This window comes from Pelecanus crispus, chromosome 3, assembly GCF_030463565.1.
Source record: "Pelecanus crispus isolate bPelCri1 chromosome 3, bPelCri1.pri, whole genome shotgun sequence".
Taxonomy (NCBI): domain Eukaryota; kingdom Metazoa; phylum Chordata; class Aves; order Pelecaniformes; family Pelecanidae; genus Pelecanus; species Pelecanus crispus.
In genome coordinates, this window is record NC_134645.1 from 76692363 (window position 1) to 76713459 (window position 21097).

At 36.4% G+C, this 21097-nt stretch overlaps 1 protein-coding gene across 2 annotated transcripts; it reads right to left on the bottom strand.

Annotated features, from left to right (window-relative positions):
* Window positions 1-1387: 1387 nt before the first annotated feature.
* Window positions 1388-21032, bottom strand: KPNA5 (karyopherin subunit alpha 5). 2 transcript variants are annotated; one of them, XM_075708472.1, is made up of 14 exons: window positions 21007-21032; window positions 18626-18759; window positions 16182-16283; window positions 16000-16099; window positions 15102-15196; window positions 14123-14254; window positions 13122-13210; window positions 11820-11919; window positions 9957-10120; window positions 8783-8861; window positions 7671-7796; window positions 6386-6513; window positions 4563-4741; window positions 1388-3577 (listed from the first exon to the last, which is right to left on the bottom strand). In XM_075708472.1, the coding sequence occupies exons 1-14, from the start codon at window positions 21008-21010 to the stop codon at window positions 3390-3392; spliced, it is 1620 nt and encodes a 539-aa protein (XP_075564587.1). In that variant the 5' UTR covers window positions 21011-21032; the 3' UTR covers window positions 1388-3389. The 2 variants fall into 2 exon arrangements, with proteins under 2 accessions (XP_075564587.1, XP_075564588.1); XM_075708473.1 differs by lacking the exon at window positions 21007-21032 and adding an exon at window positions 20194-20197.
* Between the last annotated feature and the right edge of the window lie 65 nt (window positions 21033-21097).

The window sequence follows — 21097 nt, forward strand, 5'->3', positions numbered from 1 at the left end:
CATATGTGTTCTGTTACAGTAATGGGCCTTTGGCCTGGATTTAAAGATGCACTATTACTATCTGAAGTTAGTATAGGTATTTTAGTTTCCACACAGTATATGAGGATATTTTGCCATAAGTAACTAATTCTCATTCCAGATTTCAGTGGACTCTTGAGGTCACAGTTAAACTTCACGTATCAATTGGCAGACCTATTACAAAAATCCTCAGTTGCACAATTTAATAAATTTAAACCAACTGAGAACTAACCTTGGAGGAAAGACAATAGTGCATCTTTTTTTTTTTTTTTTTTTTAAAGACAGACCCAACAATAAATATTTTCCAGTTGCAAACTTGTTCTACAGCTAACTTATTTCCGTGCCAACATTATTACTATTTTCTGATTGCTGCTAGCAACAGTGTTTAAAGCAAATACTAGAAAATTAAAAAGCTGTATGAACCAGTCCTCAAACAAAAGTGCAATGATGAAAAAATTAGATACGATTCAGTGTATCAAGAGTAGGGAACTTAAAAAAAAAAAAAATCTTATGCTTTGCATAGTTGCATAGATTAGCTAGTTAGTATTCACATTTAAGCAGAACAAATGGTACCCTTTTAATTAAAACCAAAACCACAAACCCCAAACCCCTGTATTTTGAAACAAACTTTTTAACTGATGGGGCACTTCAGATTCCATACAAAATACCAAACTTAAAAGATATTTTCTTCTCTTCGTTATTTTTTTTTTCCTCCACAGTGGTTTCATCTGTTTAGGCAACATCCTCATAGTCACACCCTACCGGCAAATGACTACACCAGAGCTGACCTTAAGTCATCATCTCTGGTTTTATATTGTTCATTTATGTGCTTTTAACAAAGTGTGATGTAAACCCAGGGATAAAATAGGAGAGGCCATCCTGTACGTTTATCCTTTAAAGAAGAATTTTCATTAGCCAAAGTTCATCAACTTTAGTTCCCTTTTAAACCGTTACATCTAAATGTATCAGAGGCATGAAGTATAGTTAATCTAAATGCGTAAAGTGCAGTTACTAACCGTTCACACATATAGAATAATATATCCACAAAACTGAAGACATTCTTCCATTCTTTCAAAACAAATACAATATTTTTAAATGTCCCCTCTTTTCTTCATTTTCAAGTCTTTTAATCAAGATTTTTATAGTTCAGATTTGGTTTAAATTAGGCTTATATGCAGTTTTTACAGGGTTCTCCAAATAAAAAGCAGGCACGGCTGGTTATGTTATCAAAACAAGGTTGTTAGAAACAATGGAATACCCTGTTACCTGAATAATTTTCTTACACTTGAAGAACATTAAAATTCAGCATTTACTAGTAATCCTGGTAGATTTCCATGATTGTTACCCTGTACTTTGAACAGATGGGGGGGGGGGGGGGAAGAAGGAAGGTCAGTATATGAAAACCTAAAACTATGAGAGTAAAAAGGGCACAAATACAATCATCTAACATTATATGAAAATTTGGCAGCTGTACTCAAGGTTATTACGCTATTCAAAACTGTTGTATGCTGTACAAATCTAGGTTTAAAGTGTCATTTGCTAAAATAGCTCATTATTCAGAGTTCATAAAGTAACAGCACTCCTATATACACTTCTTACACTATCTTCCACTAAAAAGACTTCAAAAAGAGGTTTCTTCCCTCCCAGTTACATCTTAGTCAAAACTGACCATTAATCTTAGAAAATCCACTTCAAGTCCCATATTCAATTACAATATAGTATGTATTGCTGTAACATCAAAGTGAAACATCTTAGAATCTTAACTTGCATGTAAAAAAATTCTAAATTTAAAATGGTGCTGTAAATGATACCACCTTTAACCTGTATTTTTCAGTGCATTAAAATATTGTTTAGTGACAAGCACAGTGCCATGGGGTAAGTAATCTGAAGTTTAAACTGCAGCTTTTTATGAAGCATGAAATGCTCTCATATGTCAAGGATCTCACTTAACCCAGGAGTTTGATGTTAATATATTAGTTACAGGTAATAAGAAATAATCATACTTCAAAGTTAACCTGAAGTATTAATTTCTCCAAATGAGATATAGTACTAATAGACCAGAAACACTACTTATATGCAAGTCGAAGCAGAGCATACCTTTTTCTGTATTCAAAATTGTTAATGTCAATATTAGAATTCTATTTCTTTTAGTGTTTAACAGCAAATACTGTATATTGTAGAGCCTAAATATTTAGATGACAATAACTTCTAGTTAGTTTTGGTGTCCACACACTTAATGCTATTTACAGTACAACAAACTTTTCCTTCAACTGGAGTGATTCACTATTCATTCTTCACTGCAGTATTTCTATTGTGTTACCAAAAGAAAACAGAGTTAGTTAACTTAAAGAACAATTCAAGTGGCGGTAGCATATTTGGTCAAAAAAATAACACCTACTGTCTATAAACTTTTAAGAAGCAACTGTACTAGAAAGGCAAACATTGCAATGTTTCTCAAACTAAAGTGGTGTTACCACATTTTGACAGGAGACAGCTGTAAACCATCTGCTTGGTGCTCTGTGCAAATCACCATCTCTGTCATTCATAATCGCAGCATTCTTGTGGTAACTACAGCAACTGCTTCCGCTGCAAAGTACTGTATTTGTGGCTGACTTTTAATGCCATTTAGCAGCTTTAATTACAGAGCCAACATCAAATGACCAGCAAGCTCTCTGCTGATTCCAATTTGAAAACCTCTGAAATAGTCCTCTTCCCACATACTCAGAAAAAGCTTTTTCATATATTCAATATTATATTAGGTAATTAGCATTATATATGTATATCTATTATGTCTTTAAATACATTTTATAAATAAATTCCAACAGTGTGTTGTAAAGTAATGCATAAAAGTTTCACAATTTAAATAAATATTTTTCACATTCCAATTCAGCTTCTTACAAGCTCATCTTTATTTCATGCCTTAGTTCTGAAGCAATGTTTTTGCTTCAATACAAGAGGTAGATTTGATAGAGACTGGGCAAGTCAAGCCTACTGCCAAAAATGCAACTGTCAGTAACTGTATTGCTGATATGCAGTTTGAGACTACATGAAAAGTTCAGAACCACTACCTAAAATCCTACCAAGTCTTAGCTTAACAGTTCTTGTTAAATCACATTTAATGCTTTACTTTAGACATGATTACTCACAGTTGTTTTCTGTACATAAGATATAATGAAAAACACAAATACAAAACAAAGAACAGTTGTATCTAACACAATATATAAAAGTGCATGAGCTGCTTCATCTATTTCTGCAAAACATATCCAACTTTTCCTCTAACTTTGGCCATAAAGAAAAGACCTCTGGGGGAAAAAAAAAAACCCCAAACCCTACAAGTGTTTCCATTTTATGCTTGTCTTCACTTCAGTAGTTTACAGCTGGAACCCCTCCATTGGAGCCTCCTGCTGTTGAAACACAAACTGCTGCTGACTCTCATCCACCTGAGGTGCAATACTGGAGTCCTCTTCTTCGACACCAAAGTAATGTTCTATGAGTTCAAAAGCCTTTTGGTAGATCTCTTGGTTTTCATGCCTCTGAAGAAATTCAATTTTATCAAGTCCTAAATTCAAAACAAAACATTTTCAAAATCTAGTTGCTTAAATGAATGACGAATTCAAAGGGAAACAGCCTATAGTATAGCGGTACTTCTTAAGATAAAAAAATGCAATCCCAAATCATCTCAATTGATATCATTGATTTTTGATTTCCTAACCCATGTATTTCTAGTCTTCATTTTCTGCAGCATTTTCTGCTGTCCAAACTAATTTTAAAACAATGCTAAAAGAGTATCAATTAAACTAAGGAGGCGGCTGCAGTATCTACAAAGAAATACACCATGCCTACAAAGAAACTGAATCTGTGTAGAATTAGGATAACATAAAACTGTTTGCTACAGCAATTTCCAATATCCCCATTTCTTTTCTTTTACTCTTTCAGTCTTCCCCAAAAAGCAGCTAGTCATGAAATTCCACAAATGTTATTTTAGTTTTGATACTCTGCCTTTAAAATATGGTTTAATTCAGCAACTCTTAAAAGAAGAAACAGAACAAAATACTTTCACAAATTAAGTACAAGCTTATTTAATTTTATGATCTGAAGTTGATTTTGCTATTACTAATATTTACTATGCTAAAAAGTGATCTGACTCTGGGAATAAATAAAACAAACTCTGATCTCGCATCCCTGTTGGTAACGGAACTGTACTAGACAGGACTATGTATTTAATAAAACTGTATTTAGGATTGGCTGATAATCGCATGCAAACCAGGGCTCCAAGGACACCTGAGTGTTAAATATTTCTGAGAATGTTCCTCTAGAGGCACATTTCATAAACTGACCACAGACAAACATCCACAGGTTTTCTGCATTTAACTGCTTTTCCCATCATGTTACATTACCTAATTTATGATGCTTTCATGTCCACTTAAGGTTGAAGTAAAAATTCTAATGCTGAACTTACCTACAAGTGGTTCACAATGGTTTTGTTTTTACAGCCTGAAATAAGGAAGTTCAGGTATGTAGTTTTACAAGAAGTAATTTCTTACCATATGCTTCCTCTATAAGGGCACAGTAAGGATTAATGCCCATTCCGTTTTGCTTAGACTCTTGTTCTCCAAGACGCAAAATATTTTCAAGTCCATTTAAAGCCACCTGTACTATTTTTGAATCCATCACAGTCAGGAGGTCACAAAGAGGCTTGGTACAACCTAGTGCTACCAAATACCTTTAGAACAGCAGAAAAACAGAGGGGGGTGGGGGGAAAAAAGGAGGACTGATAATCCAGCAACTTTATTCTGACATGCCTGTCTATCACTATTGGTCCTTAATTTTGCTAAAAGAAGTGGCTGAAACACAGAATTTCTAAAACACAACACAAAGATAATCTTAGTCTGAAATTGCATAAATACTCTAATTTATCCTAATGAGAAAATTTAATGTGCATATTCCTAACTGGAGTTTGGAATCTGTAGTCTTTTCAACTCCTTTTTGCTTATGATCTTCAGATGAATTTAACTGAATAGAAGAGAAAAAGTTAGTTTTAGCAGTAACATGTTTTCCCGGGCATCTGAAATTTTGTAGTGGCAAAAACATCAAGTAAACTCGTTAGAGACAGGTAAGAACACTGAACACTGCTCTATACTAACGTCGTTCACACTAGCAGCCCATTAAGATATTGTCCTTCCTTTTACAGTAGGTAATGCTATAATTGTAAATCCAAAAAGGTATTGGGATTCTGAGTATCCTATTCCTTTTTCCAATTTTGCACATAATTGTGTAGCAACTTTGGAAGTCAGAACCCGTGTCCTTGTTTGTAGTGTGCAAGTAAAATGACATTGCCAGCATCAAAAGGTTGCTTAAATATAGTTTATTTAGCGGTTTTAAATTATCCTGCAGTTCAACAGTACTACCTTGAGGATGTTAAAAGGGCTGAAATTTCATGACATAGATAATACACCTGCATTTTGTGACAGGAAGCTACATTTATGGTATTACAGGCACATTTTACTGTTTGAAGATCCTGAATTAAAATTTATTTAAAATATGCTAAATTTTAAGATGTTACATTATGCAAGCAATCAAAATAATAGCAAAAAAAAATCAACAAGCTTTCCTTACCTCTGATAACACTTAGTGGTTATAAGAAAGCCAGGACTGTTTACATTTTAAATAAATCAGCATGCACTTACTGCAACAGATCTCCCAAATGTGCTGGAAGAGTTATCACATCACTTTCAGTTCTGGCTTCCAAATAACACAGTGTCATTTTTAAATCCATTTATCAACTACTGATTCAAACTGATGGCTATGCTGATGGTTCTCAGAGAAACCAGAGAATATTTTATTCTAGTCACTCAAGAAGTCCAGTCTTTGCAGCACATAAATAGCTGCTGACAGTAAAATTTTGAACAAACTCAATTCTGAAAAAGGAGTTTAGATATCTGTTTTAAAATAATACTGATAGAGAGTTTAAAATACATGAAGAAATCACTAAAATGCCCAACAATCCCACTGCACAAGTTTTCTAAACTACTCTCCCAAATTCTTCCATTTTCAAACACTGAAACTGTTTGTTAACTGTTCCAATTTTGTTTGACAATATAGTATCAACCCTGGAAGATAACCCTGTGAAAGCTTTAGGTGTAGTATCACTGAAACAAAGCAGTACTGGTCAATTTGTTAAGTCCACTGCATATATTTCACTCATTTTTCTGAGCTTCTACATGCTTAGTCCCCATGTTGACAGTTACAAGGAATTACAGCTGTGTTTAGGATTTTGCTGCTATGTTTGTCAGGATTCAATCGCAGAAATAAAAATGCCTTAGAAAAGATACTTGGGCAAAGAAAATAGTAACATACACAAACTTACCTAATCTGTTCAGGGGTTCCTCCTGATGTTGCATTAGTTATGGCCCATGCTGCTTCTTTTCTGGTGCGAAATTCAGCTTTTTGGAGAATTTCAATCAATATTGGAAAAATATTTGCATCTATAACAGCCTAAAAGATGAAATTACAGTATTTGGTAATAATTAATAAAGATTTAGCACGCACAGAGAAAGAACATTAATACCCTTCACTACAAGAGTCAGTGATGCCTGCTGATATCAAAGCAAACAATATTTTGTTAGAAGGCACCACACTAACTAGAAACGCTAAACTGAAATTCAGAACTATTCCAACATTGCACTACAGCAGCCATCGGAGTATCTTCTTTGTTGATTTCTCCTTCTCTGGTGGACAGAATACTGCTTACTGGATAGGCCCATTAAAAATTGTATGACAAGCACTAAACGTGAGTTTTTGAACTGGAGATCAAGCCTCAGAACAAAACTTCACTTTCTCCATTTTATTCAGGTTTGTGGTCTCCACAGTAAGACTATGTCTATAATTGGAGACCATATTATATATTTTAAATGACATTAAGTAGTAACATTTTCATTCCTGATGGAAATTGAGGCCGGGGCGGGGGGGGAGCAGGGCGGGAATCATGTTGAAACACATACTATTCAGAACTCTCATTTTTGTCAAAAAGAACCTTCTTTCAGGTAACTCCAGACACCTGGAGCAAGTCAGGATTTAGTAGCTTCCACAAGAATACAACTCAGTATTGATGAGATCATGCAGGTTTTTTATCCAAGCAAAATGTTCAACATTTCCAAATAGGTATAACTGGTAAATTGTCCACTCTTCTCTGGACTAGTTTGTGTAAGATGTTTTGTTTCAACTTTTAAAAAAAAGAGAAATAGCTTATTACTTTAACATGTATATTACAATGCATAACAAAATTAAAGAGAATATACCAGTAGATGATGCTCCCACAGAGAAAAATAACTGTTGATACCAGATCTAAAAGAATATTTTAAGTATCCTTTCATTTGTTTTACAAGCATCAACCAAATCCCTTTGAAAGAAATGAATTTGTTTCTCTAGCACAAATCATGACAGCTATTTTTAAAGTATTATTTTATGAAGTTATTTATAATAACTTTCAAAATTTAGAAGAAAACATTTCAATTAGGTAAAATTACAGACAGTCAGGACTAAAACAAATAATGCAGAGTCAGTGTAGTAGCTACTTATTTCTCCTTGTGAAGGAAAATCAAGTGAACTAGTAAAATGAAAACAAAACCAAGTAACAAATACACAGGCTTTACCTGAATCTGAGCTCTGTTTCCTGCAGTAATATTAGAAACAGTCCAGCACGCTTCTTTTCGAATAGATTCCTTGGGACTACTAAGCAAGTGCAAGAGACAGGGTAATGCAGAGCAGTTCAGAATCACCTAAAATAATTTGAGAATTGAAAATTGTGTTTTACAATATACATATATATATACACATACATATAGGCTTTTGCAATATACATATATATAAAAAAGCACTTTACAGATGACTTCAAAAGAAGATTTTGCAACACATTTGTATTATACAAAGTATCATAGATAATATCCTGCAAAATTAAAGTGTTCAGTGCTGTAGTGTGTGAATAGACAATCCAGCAATTCGAAAGAATGTGTCCTCAATTAAGTTCAGACCAGAAGACTGACAACAGTAAGATCAAACAAGGCTGCTTAAGGCTAGAATATGAATAACTGAGAAGTGTAAATCTAATTTGTATAGTTATTTGTTCATTTGTTTTTAAGAGGCAGATGTTTTCTATTTAATTCCTTAGCAAAATCCTCTCCTATAGAGCTCACAACAAATTAGGTGATTAACTTATTTCCTTATTTTCCCTTTACACTAGTTCTGTCAGCCTTTTAGACACAATTTTCTTTAAAGCAGAACCTGGTTTATTATTTCCTACATTGCTTCAAACTCAATTCCATTGCCTAAAATTAAAAATTCTTTAGAACAAATTGCATCAGTAAGACTATCACATACAAATTCATGGACAAATCAAGTATGACTATTGCTTACAAGTGAAAACTTTGACTGCATTTGAAGACTTAAAAAAAAGGGAACAATAATAAATAATTGAACACCCACTAAGTGGGGAGAGGGAAGAAGTTACTTTCATCATGAATGGGAAGCAACAAAGTACCATACAGGAATGAAGCAATCCACTACATACAGTGCCATAAGAAAATGTTCATTCTTGCAGTAATTTAGTGTTTAAAATAGCAGCCTAAACTGTCAAATTAACAATATAGATTTGTACAGAGCCTCTTTCACTGATGTATGCAGATACCTATACTGGACATGTGTTTTGTCACAATATTTACAAAATTCTGCCCTGCCATTTCATTTTTCTTAAATCAACTAGTCTTACCTGCGTTTGGATATCATCCCCAGTAACAATATTTCCAACTGCTCTTAATGCAGGGGATACCACCTTGTAATCATTATGCCTGGAGACAAATATTAAATTGCTTGTTATTACCAAGTGTTAAAGTATAATTTTGCATTTTCAGTGAACAACGGTTTACTTCAGTTGCTGAATTTTTAGTTATAGAAAGCACTGCATTACTATCTACATTTCCCCCTATTTAGCCAAATTTGACAACTGCAAGCCCAGAACTGAATTGCTGATTCAAGGAAACAGCATCTCTACAGAACAACATGACTTAGAGCAGTCTATCTGTCCAGCAGATTCACTTCACCCAGCTCAAGTATTACTGAATACAATACTGGAACCTGCATCATTCAATAGCCAGAGAAACAAAAGGGGTGTCATCAGCTGTATACTAAAAACTTAGCAGCCTCCCTTTGTAAATGAACTTCCCCCTTTTGTAAGTCAATAACCCTAGAAGCCAGTACATGAAGCCCACATTCCCATATTCAACTGTCTGAGGTGTGGGGGAAGGAAATCTACTCCGTTGTCCTAAAGCTTCTACAGAAGAGAAAGCAACCTCACCCTCAGGACAGCTGTACAAATGAGCTTTTCACAGGGAACTGTGCTGAGCTGTCAGTGCTGGCAACTACTATCCCTGACCTACTCTGCAGTCCCTATGTGAACTCAGGGATTTAAGTCTCCCTTTCTAGGAAAATAATGGACCATAAAACAAATATACTGTAGTAGTTCAAAAGTGGCACAAGCCTGCCTCTGGACTTTGCGAGTCCAAGAACTGTCTGTACTGCAACTACGTCTTCTAGAAAGGTAAGAAAACAAAAAACAAAAGTGAAATTAAAAAAAAATAAGCTAAGAAATTAATTTACAATTCAAGCTTGGTCTTCAGTCTTCACTGTTCTACTCCTCCATGTAAATGAAATCCTACATTAAACTTCAAAGAATATAAAGGAATATTTTGGAAAGAACTTTTTTTCACTGCAAATCTCAGGAAAAATCCAAGGAGCCAAACAACCTAGCAAGCAACTTAAAAGGTTTCAGACTGAATTCACGTTCATCACTTCTCACAAAATAAATTCAGACTTGAGGTGAGAAAACACAACTCAATTTGAATTCATTAGCAGTACTGTAAGACATTTATTTGGTGAAGACTTACATAAGCAGCTCTACCAATCTCCGACACACTCCAGAATCAATAACAGCTTGAATTTTATCATTGGGACCATCTGAAAGGTAAGAGAGGGCCCAGCAAGCATCTGCCAGTACATCCGGGTCACTACTAAACAACAGTCTTGATAAAACATTTAAGCAAGGAGCAACCTAGGTTAAAGAAAGATATTGCATAAAATTAGGTGTTTCGTATTTTTCAAGTTTCAGAGAACATTCTGCAAAGGCACAAAGGTGCAAAACTATTTACCGCCAAAACACATGAGCTCATTAATGAATAAGGACCCAGGTAAAACACTTCTTGATTAAACTAGACATCCAATTCAAACTGGCAAATTGGATAAATTCTGATTCACAGCCTATTTATTTAGAGATACTGTATTAGGTATGCAATTGTTCGGCTCAAACAAAAAGCATCTGCTTTTACAGGTAACCACATGATCAGGAATTACTGATGCTTTTTTGAATCACTCAGGGAACAGAATTTCAAAGTAGTAACATTTTTGGTGTTGCTGTCTTTGTAGGAATACTGGAAGTTATTTGAAATAACCAATTTACAATTGCTTTACCACAAGGAAACTCAGAGTAATTCACAGAGGACTCAGCATTCACTGAACCAAATCAAACAAGCAACAGCTGACTTCAGTTCTCACTGCAACAGTAGTCTCTGGCCTTAATCCCCTAAAGTTCCACACAGAGAGAGACAAATTAACTAGACCATCTTAGAATCATGGAATCATAGAATCATTTAGGTTGGAAAAGACCTTTAAGATCTTAACACCACTTGGAACCTGACAGGTTTCATCAGCTGTACAGCTTGGGAATTTCACATTCCTTGTAGAACTTAATTCTTTATCTTACATCAGTTATGCAATTCAGCCTCTTTTACGTGTCCAGCTGATGCTACTGCAAAGAGCAAAAAGAGCTATTCTTATTAGCAGCTGCCTACAGGGCATCCTTTTCCACTGAAGTTGCAACTGTTTAAGCAGCAAGAAATCTTGTTGTTTTTTTACTAACAGGATGAAACACTACTGAAGGATATAACTTGGGGCAGAGCAACTGGGAGGTGGTCGATTAACTGACATCAGAAATCCCCGCTTTTTGTTAGTATCTCTCCAGGAATTATTAAGTAGCAATGACAGTAATTACTACCTCATGAGGTAAGCTTCAAGACATGTAAATTCTCTCCAAATTATCTTTAATGATCATTTAACCTCAGTCTCTTCTACCAGAATATCCAGTGTCCACTTCTTTTAATCTTTTAATGTCATTAAACTTACCAGAAACTAGTTTCTTACTGAAAATAAAGAGCTAATACTCCTACTAACCTCGACAGTCTTACTGTCTTTATAACCACATACTGGAGAGAGGAGGAAGTGAAGGGGTCAGCATACAGGCAACCACCTCCGTCATCACCGTCTGATTTAACTACATCTGATAGAACACTCAATTTTATTCCGGCAGCATGCACTCACAATCATAAAATAAAAACAAACAAAAGAAGTTTTAAAAAGCTTCAATCATAACTCACATCCTCTAAAACAGATCTGGAGAAAAACACAGCCCCAAGGGTTTTAGTGCTGGATGTATGATTTGTCTATCATTTCATACCAGTGAATGACTATCTGCATCTGACTGACTACTATCTCAAGTTTGTAAGTAATTTAATTTTATTGCCGATAGGCATAAAAGTAGACGATTTTTTGCAGATAAAACAGATGGACAAGACTCTGTGATTACATTAAAAAGAAAAAATTGAGTCTATCTCCAGATTCAAAGGTTCTGTGCGTTATATTACAAATGTAAGTCTTCTTCAGCTTTCTAATTTCTCAAAATGAGTACTTTATTATACCTTACTGAAGTCTGGAGGAGGGTTCTTTCCTCTACAGAGATTTGAGAGTGCCCAGACGGCATTTCTAGTTGTTGTAAGACGATTTGAATTTGTTAACAGTCTGTCAAAGAAAGAGAACAATAATAAAAATAGTAATTTCTTATTGAAAAGGTTAAGTCTTTTTACGGCTATTATTACCTACAGTACTTCAAATCAAGAAAAGAAAACCCACTATTGGGCACTAGTTTCTATTTATTTCTCTTCATAGCTTACATACTGCAAATATTTTCTTAGAATCAACTGAACCCAAATAGATTGTTTTGCATGAACATCTCATTCCCACATCAAGTATATGCATATAAAGTAAACCATTGCTCATATGAAAAATCATTCAACTAATCTTTTCTGAGGGTCTTCAGAAGGGGCTAGGAGATGCAACCCTCCCTTGAATTAACTTTGATGTTTTCATTGTGAGAATGCAGTTAATAATAATAAAAATAGTTCCATAAAAAGTTAGAACTTAAAAGACCTTCTACAAAAATTAACAATTTACTGGTTTTTGCTGAATAGAATGCAAAAGATTCAACACCCGAAAAATCAGGTTTACTTTCAGATACATACCAAAATGTCTAAAACTGTTAATCCTTTAAATCCTCAAGGAAGGTAATGACATTCTCCTCTATTATTTTAAGCTATTTTACAAATGTTTTAAAGCATTTTATTATTTTCAGCAACAATAAATTGAACAAAAATTGTGTTGTGTACATTTTTTCCCTGTGGTAAAACTACTTTACATCCTATTGTAAGCGTACAGTAAATGCTGGAATGATATTCGTAGTGAAGAGAAATCTCCTGGTGGAACACAGCCCATGTAACAACTATTCTGCCAGCTCATCTCAACAAGCAAATGGATAGACAGCAAGACCAGAGTTTGGAGCTACTGGACAAAGGTGGTGAAACCAGCCTACTGCCCAGCCACTTGGAATCACACAAACACAAGTGTGAATTAAATCATCTCTCTCACCCTATATATCCAGAACTCTGGCAACACAGAGTTCTGCACAATACAGAAATTTCATACCTGTGAAATAACACTTCTCTCCTTTAGCAAACACTGGAAAGCTTCCAGTCATGGACCAATTAATTAAAGATATGCATGAAGCTCAGGTAATCCAAAACATTAGAGTCATAGCAATATAATAAAAAAAGAAACATTCTCAATTTAGCAAAATGCTTATGTTCTTTTCAAATAAATTTTAAGTTGATGTTTACAGTTATCTATACCTGTATACTATAGTTATAGTATTAATTTACAGTACTTACTCCAAGAGGGGTGGTAATATTCCACAGTTTAAAACAAAGTCTCTGCATTCTGCATTATCACCAGCAATGTTACCAAGAGCCCACACTGCCTTAAAAAGCAAAGCATCCAAGTGAATTTATACATGCTTGCAAATCAATTTTTACAGATAATCTATATCTTTTTACAGCAACTATTATAGAAGCAAAAAAGCAGTATCACTCCAAATACAAAATTTCAGAAGACTACTGATTTCTACATTGCATTTTTTGTGAACTCACACCAAGTCAATTACCTACACTTGAAGTCATCCTTTCAAGGAAAGAAAGTCTTCTGTTATGAAAATATGATGATTCATGTGCTTTTCAATAAAAAGGATAAATGCACTCTTTTCAGTAGTTACATTTGCTCACTATGTGTAATAGATTCAACAAAAGTCGCTCAAAGTTACAAACAATGTGTGAGGAATAAAAAAGTCAAATCATGAACGTTCACTATACAGACTTTCAAACATGCTAAATAAAAGCCAGTAAGTTACAGCCTCTCTTTAAAAGAACAAAAACAAACCCCAAAGTTCAGGAAAATGCTAATGAAGACTGTAACACAATAAGATGGAAGAGCAGAATTATGTAGAAAATAAAGCTGCAAGATAACTTAGGGAAAAAAATCCACATTGTTTTCTACTATATTCTTTCCATTATGGTGTTCTAGATCTTGTCCACCTGTAAATGTCACAATAGTAATGAGGTGCTTTCTTCAAATTACGCATTGGGGGGACGGGGGACGGGGGACGACACCACCAACAAAAAAAACTCCAAAAACAGGTTCAAAGAAACCTGAAAGAATCAGAGGAAAAAAACAAGAGGGGAAAAATACACTGAAGGTAAATTTTTATCTTCCTGGAGCCACATCAATGGGCTAGTAGGCAAACAGGGCTCAAAACCTCTCTAATCACACACACTGCAAAAAAGACATTCATAAATGAATTTTAAGTAGTTATAGAACACCCCAAGAAAACAGTTACCTGCTCCTGTACATCTTCATGTTCTGAACTAAGCAACTTAATAAAAATTGGAACAGCTCCAGTTTCAATCACAACTTTGGTGTGTAGAAAAGTTCCAGATGCTATGTTTGTCAAAGCCCAAGCTGCTTCAAACTGTTGAGAAGCACAAATACGACCATATTAAACCACTCAGCAGTAAAGTTTAAATTCATGAAGAACAGTCTGACATAACAGTTGCAGAGGTTAATTTTCAAACTTTTTTCCCTTTCCAACTGAAATGCAATTATTACTATTATTGGACTTTCTATACAATAAAATAATTGGCATTGACAAAATCTCTATTTAATAAGCACCTTCCGTATCTAAATTATTTTTAGGTTTTGGCTTGCAGCACTAACTGTAAGGAAGATTTCAAATCTCTTAACTAGTACAAATCCCTTCTGTTTACTCTATATTAAGTTAGTTGTTCTAGTATGAATACACACAATGCCTAAGTGCCATTCCATGGGCTACCACAAGTAGACAGAACTAGTAACCCCTAGTGTTAGTTATGTATTTTTCAAAGGTTTTTCCAAAAGGGTTTCATATAAGCCTTTCAGTTTCCTGTACTGTATTTTTTTTTTCTAATATTTTAACTGAAAAGTACTACAATATACTCGACACAAAAAAGCCAGATTCTGCTCACATCAATGCTGATGAACTTAATATACCACTCTGGAAACTCTCTTGAGAGAATGAGAACCCATTCTGCTTTCAACACCCATGTATTTGACCAGCTGAACACACAACCCTAAAGACTACTATGAAATTCACACAAGTCAAGTCACAATTTCAGTGGCAATAACTGACATTTTAGACAACTAAAACTTACAGCTTCTGTGGTTAAAAATAATTAAATTTGGTTATTAAAAAAAAAAAAAAAAATCACATGCTTTCCAAAGCTGTTTTGGGAGGTTTCTAATCCCATTCCAAACCCTTGATCAGTACCAACCAAACTCACTTGCAGAGTGTAATTCTCACTCCTCTCTAGAAATTTCACAAATCTCTGTACTACTCCTGGTTTTTGTATGACTTCATCGATAGGTGGATTAGGCTCTAGGGGATAAAAACAAACACATTTTTGTAAGTCTAAAAAAAAAAGACCAAATAAATTACTTTTTCAGTATGACACAAAACATGAATATGATTCTCAGTTCTTACAATAATTTTTAGCATTTAATCATTTTAATCTCAAATGAAGGAGCTACACTTTTGACTTTAGAAGACTGCAGGATCATCTCCATAAAGTGCTACAATTTAGTAAGCACCCTATTATGTATAATAATAGTAACACATACTATTATCCATTGGCATGTTAGTAACTCATTATAAAACACTGTTCCCTCAATCAGTAGCTCAGGTCAGTGGAAGTGCAATTATGGCTAGATACTATTTTAAATGACCAAGCATACCTTTACCTAGCATGCTATACAAATACCAGCATTAATTTAAGACTGCATGTCTTTCATTCTCAACAAAAACAAGTTATAACTATTCTCTGGCAGCCATGTAATTTTTCTCCCCTCAAATACAGAACAAGAATCAGAAACTGAGTCACTGCAACAAGTACTGTAAGCAACGTAGTGTGCAATTAGTTACTGCCCAGGACACTTCAATCAAAATATCCTTGCTTTTGTTACTTTGTCTGAAAGACTTAACATTAGAATAATGAAGCTTTCTGTATTTAGCCATTAGGTCGGAATAGATCTGGCATAGTTTCTCTATAAACAGAACTAGAAGTTTCAGCAAGCTCTATTTTAAAGTAAAACAAAACTAAAGGTTAACGGACTCTCTATGACAAAAATTCGTAACAACAACACAGAAAGAACAAAAAAAGAAATCAGGCAACGTTTATGTACCTTTAGATAGCAATTTTCTGAACTTCTGAGTTGCTGTGAGTTGCTGATCAGGATCATCCGAGAAAATCATCTGCACCATATCTACTGTAATAACTTCTTCCTAAAAATGAAAGAAGTACTTCTTATGTCTATTACTATGCACATTAACAGATAACATTCTAAACACAGTCTAAAGTAATTACCTCTGGAATAGGTACAGTAGAGCTGACATCAGGATCCTGAATTGGACTTTCTACCATAGATTCTTCATTTCCCGGGAGAGAAACGTTTCGGCGTTTAAACAGCTAAACAAAGAGGAAATTTTTGAGAGACATTAGACTTCCCATAGAGTGGTACTGATGACATACACTTGAAGAAATGCTTTCACCAGTACTAGTCAAAGTATTTCAACTACTCACCTTCCTACTCATCCATGTAAATGGAATTCTACATTAAAGTTTAAAGAACATAAAGAAGAAAAACAGTACTTATCTGTATCTTGACAAACTGCACTACACTTCAGAGACATATTTAAAAACTGAAGTTCTCTTTAAATAGCAAAGATCCATACATTTTTCCACATGTGAGAAAAAGAAGATACAGCTCTTTTTACTTTTACTCTTTTATCCCTCATAATTAGCATTTATTTTTAAGCAGGAAACAGCATTCTGCAAACTACTTTCTCCTTTTTTAGTTTATAGGCTAAAGTCATCAACACAGAGCCAATGTTTGTGTTTCAGCACACCCCATTCCTCCCTTCAACAGAAGGTCTAAGATCTATGTACTTCCTTTGCACGCCAATTAAACAGCACCTATATTTAATATACAGTTGCAGAAAGATTAAAACAGAAACATTGATTTAATATAATTTGAGGAAAAAATGGTGTAGCTTCAAGGTGAACTTTCAAATTATGTAGCATTAAACATTCTCAATGTCCAAAAATTGCTTTAACTTTGGCTGCATGCACTGCCTATGCTCAAAATACATATCTGCGCTGTAGTGCTTAACGAGTGCCTCTTCATTTTCTGGCATACAAGCAAAACATTTGCATTAGCCTGTTTTCTTCTAGAAAAAAGAAACCTAAATTTTTATCTTTAATCCTGTGCTACACTTACAACTACTGTAGTTAACAATTCTAAGATTATTATGTTGGTATCTTTAAAAATAAATGTTAGAATCTCAGTCCGTTGACTAAAATTTCACCTGTAAGCACGATAATGAAACCTCCTACTAAATCCTGAAGGTTTTGTCCTCTAGGTGTCTATAGCAGAAGTCTAGGTGACTATTGTACATGCCCAAAACAGCAGAAGCAACTCCATGTTCACATCTACTAATATTTCAAACAGGAACCTAAACCAAAGCACTCTCTCCCTTGTTCAACACTCTTATGTATTGGGCACAATCCTGGACACAAAACAACTGCAGAATCCTGGACATAAACAAAGTTTAACTCCATTTAAACCCACAAAGGAAGAAAAAACAACATTCCTCTTTTGGAAGACCAGCAATTCTTTCTAGCACTTAACAAGGACACAGAAGCTCTCGGTTGAAATGTAGAAACTGGTTTTGTTTACGATCACGGTCTATCTACCAGTTATAATTCCTTTTGGAGCAAAAGCACTCTCATCTCCCTGCAAAAACTTGCTCCCCCTGGTTCAAGAAGAGCTGAAAAACACCAGTCCAACAAATTAAGATCAAGGAGAACATAACAGGATTCTTATTATTACAACAGTCAGCATGGGAGAGGAAACACCCATTATTTTCATAATTTCTCTAGGGAGTATTTACTAAAAAAATACACAAACAAAACTTTAAGCAGGAACTGCAATGCAGTTACCCATTCACAGGTAAATGCTCCAGTATCATACTACTTCTTCCTCTTACCTTTCTGGCCCAACTAATTTAAATTCTTTTTCCATGCAGTAATACCACTTTCCCAGGAGAAGGGTAAGCGTTCCCACCTCAGAGAAGACCGCAGATCAGTGCCTGGGACACTCTCTAGGTTCTGGGAGACAAGTTCAGCCACTTTAGACCAGGCAGAAAAAAAACCTACATTCCTTACTTTCCTGGCAAGAAACTACTAAACATTTTGGGAAAAGGAGCTACCACAAACCGTTAAATTACACAATGCTCCATGTACTCTGATCACTAAAAAGTCAATGAGGACAACTGCAAATGTTACATATAATAGTTCAGGGATCACTAGTGTGTAGCCACTACTAAGTTACTGTAGAAAAACTCTTGGGCAATTTGAAGTATGGCTCCAAAGATGAAAATCATCCTCTCCCTTCTAACAGTACAACTTTGGCCCAAACTCCAGAAGGGAATGCAAGGTTTCTAATCCTTATTGGAAATAAGGGTATCCTTTCAGCCCAGTCTTGCATGTTTAAACCTAGACTAAGGGTTAAACTTAAGACACAGGTCTCTCCTCTGTGTGCCCTAGTGACTTAACAGGGATTCTATTCACTTTTTTGTTTTACGAACCTGTCGAGAAGTGCCCGGTGCTCCCCAAGATTCCACAGAAACCAGACATTCCACCCGGCGCTCTGGATTCTGCTCCACAGGAGGAGTCTGCTCAAATCCTTTCACATATCTGAATTTAGCTTCACAAGCACTTAACAGTTAATAGCTCACCAAGATGCTTACCTGTTCCTCCCTTTTCTGTTTCCGAAGCTGGATTCCTTCCTCCTCTCTTCGTCTGCGCATTTCTTGGGGATTAAGTGCATTATTCTTGTAGCTTTTCATTCTGAAGTTGTCTTTACCGGGGCTTGCCATGTTGTCTATTAAAAAAAAAAAGAAAAATTACTCCAAAAGGCCAAACCTTGCAAGGCAAACATGCCATCTCCTGTACTACAGAAGTATCTACAGGAATAGCTATATACTCCTATATAGCCATACCCAGTTCATCAACAAAAATCTCTAAGGTAGAAATCAGAGAAAAATTTTTGCCTAGAGAGGCATTTCTGAACTGCAGATTAAATCTACAGATCATCTCAGGGATCAGATACTTCATTAAAGGGCATAAGCTACTGCAAAAAGAAGCTACAGGTCCTATGAGCAAACTGAGAAACAAAAAGCAAAAACATTAGGTTCTAAATATTGATTCTGTCAGCAAGTAAAGGAATTTGCTTCCTCCTCTTATAAAAGAGACATTATACATATTAAAAAATAAGGACAAATCCAAGAATAAAACCTGCAGTAATTACTGCTTCATTTAATATCTTACTGCATTGTTTGTTTAATTTTTTAAGATGCTCATCTCGCAAACATAACACAGAATCTAAAGGTTATGCTGTGTTTCCTTCTAACCTATATGCAGAAAAAACTCTGCAGAAAAACAAATTAAGGGTCAGTAGCACCCAGTTACGCATACTCTTTTCCATTTTAAACTAACAAAATGATTTACCCATTCTAATTAACAGCTCTTTTGATGGATTAGAGGATTAGAATCTGCCTGTTATTTCAGGCATATCAGTTGTGAGAAGATGAAAGTGATAAAACATGATTCCATCACTGAAATGATCACACTGACTGAAAAAGGTTGTTAATAGCATGGTGCTAGTTTTTAAAGCTAGAACTGTAGCCCTCATCTGAGAAATAACTGTCAAAAATATGATTTAAGACTCTACACAAATTCTCACTTGTCTGAAATTCTTCCACAATGAGAAAACACAGATAAGAATATCTAAACTACAGCTCTTGAGCTACGCACAATTCTCTATCAACTTCCATGCTGGGACTAGTTCTTGTTTTATATCAGCACTACCAAGGACTCCTGAGCAAAAACCACAAACTATGAGAGAAAAAACAGTCCACAGACTTAGGCTGACATCAACAAGACACTCTGAGGACTCAGTAGCCTGTTTCACACAAACACATTTGCCTCACATGAGCCTTAGTAAACTACTGCCATCTCTGGACCATGATGCCGAGTGCTACCATCTAAAGCAATTTTCTAGTAATTGTCATGTAACTTTTGAGATACAATTTAAGAACATCATTTTTCCAACAACACTACTGGCCTAACTAGTCCTAGAACATCGTCACTTCCTTAATCACTTGCGCCTTGCTAATTTAGTTGCGCCAATAAAACTGTCAGGCCAAGCAACGAACAAAACAATAGAAGCGTGCAGTCAAAGTAACGCAGTTTAGGTCACCAGCTCAATAAAGAGTTAACAGAAGCACAACTGGGAGGAAGCTCTCCTCAAACATACTGTCGAAAAGAAAAGCTTATGAATTCATAGCTTCATTCCCCCCACAAGGGTTTTGGTGTAGACATCGTAAGGGCAAAAAGACTGGCAGTTCCCGATCTCTTCAGGCTTCACGACTTCTCCGCCTAGATCCAAGGAAGTCTGCATTTCTGCTCTGCAAAACTACGCTCGTTTTAACACTAAATCCCTCTACCCACCACATCCTGCATCTCGCCCACGTGTTGTGCCTAAACTAAGACCTACCCTAATAATAGTGGTTTTTTTTCCTCCCTGCCTACATAAGGCTCCCGAAGTACGGCGCCTAGCTGCACCACCGCCCCCTCCCCGACTGGCAGCGCCGGGGGAGGCCGCACAGGCTGCCCGACGGCTTCGCACCGGCCAAGACCCTGGCGCAGGGCCGGGGCAGACCGCAAAGCCCCCCCCCTTGCCGGCTGCCCGGCCGAGGGGACCCCCACCCCCGCCACAGAGCGCGGCCACAGCGAAGCTCTTCACCGCCGTCCCTTGAAGACGGGGTGGAAAAGCACCCTCCGCCAGCAACAGGGCAGGGGAGCGGGGGGAAGGCAGCCCTCTGAGGAAGCGGCGGAGAACGGCGAGGGGAAAACCCCGTCCCAGCACCGACCGCCCCGCCCGGCGGGGACCGAGCCGCCGTGCGCGGCAACGCCCCGCTGCTGCCAGCCGCCCCCGAGCTGGCAGGAGACCGGCCTGCGCCGGGGAGCCCTACAGCAAGGGGCACCGCACCCCGCCCCGGGGAGGGGGAGTGCAGCCCCTCCTGCTCCTGCCCCTGCCCGCCGGCTCTCCGCGCTCGTCCGCTCTTACCCATCGAAGCGGAGACGCACGGCGCCCGCCGCCCTCCCAGCGAGAAACCCCCGCTCCGCTCCAGAGCGCGGCGCCAGCAGCCGATGGTAAT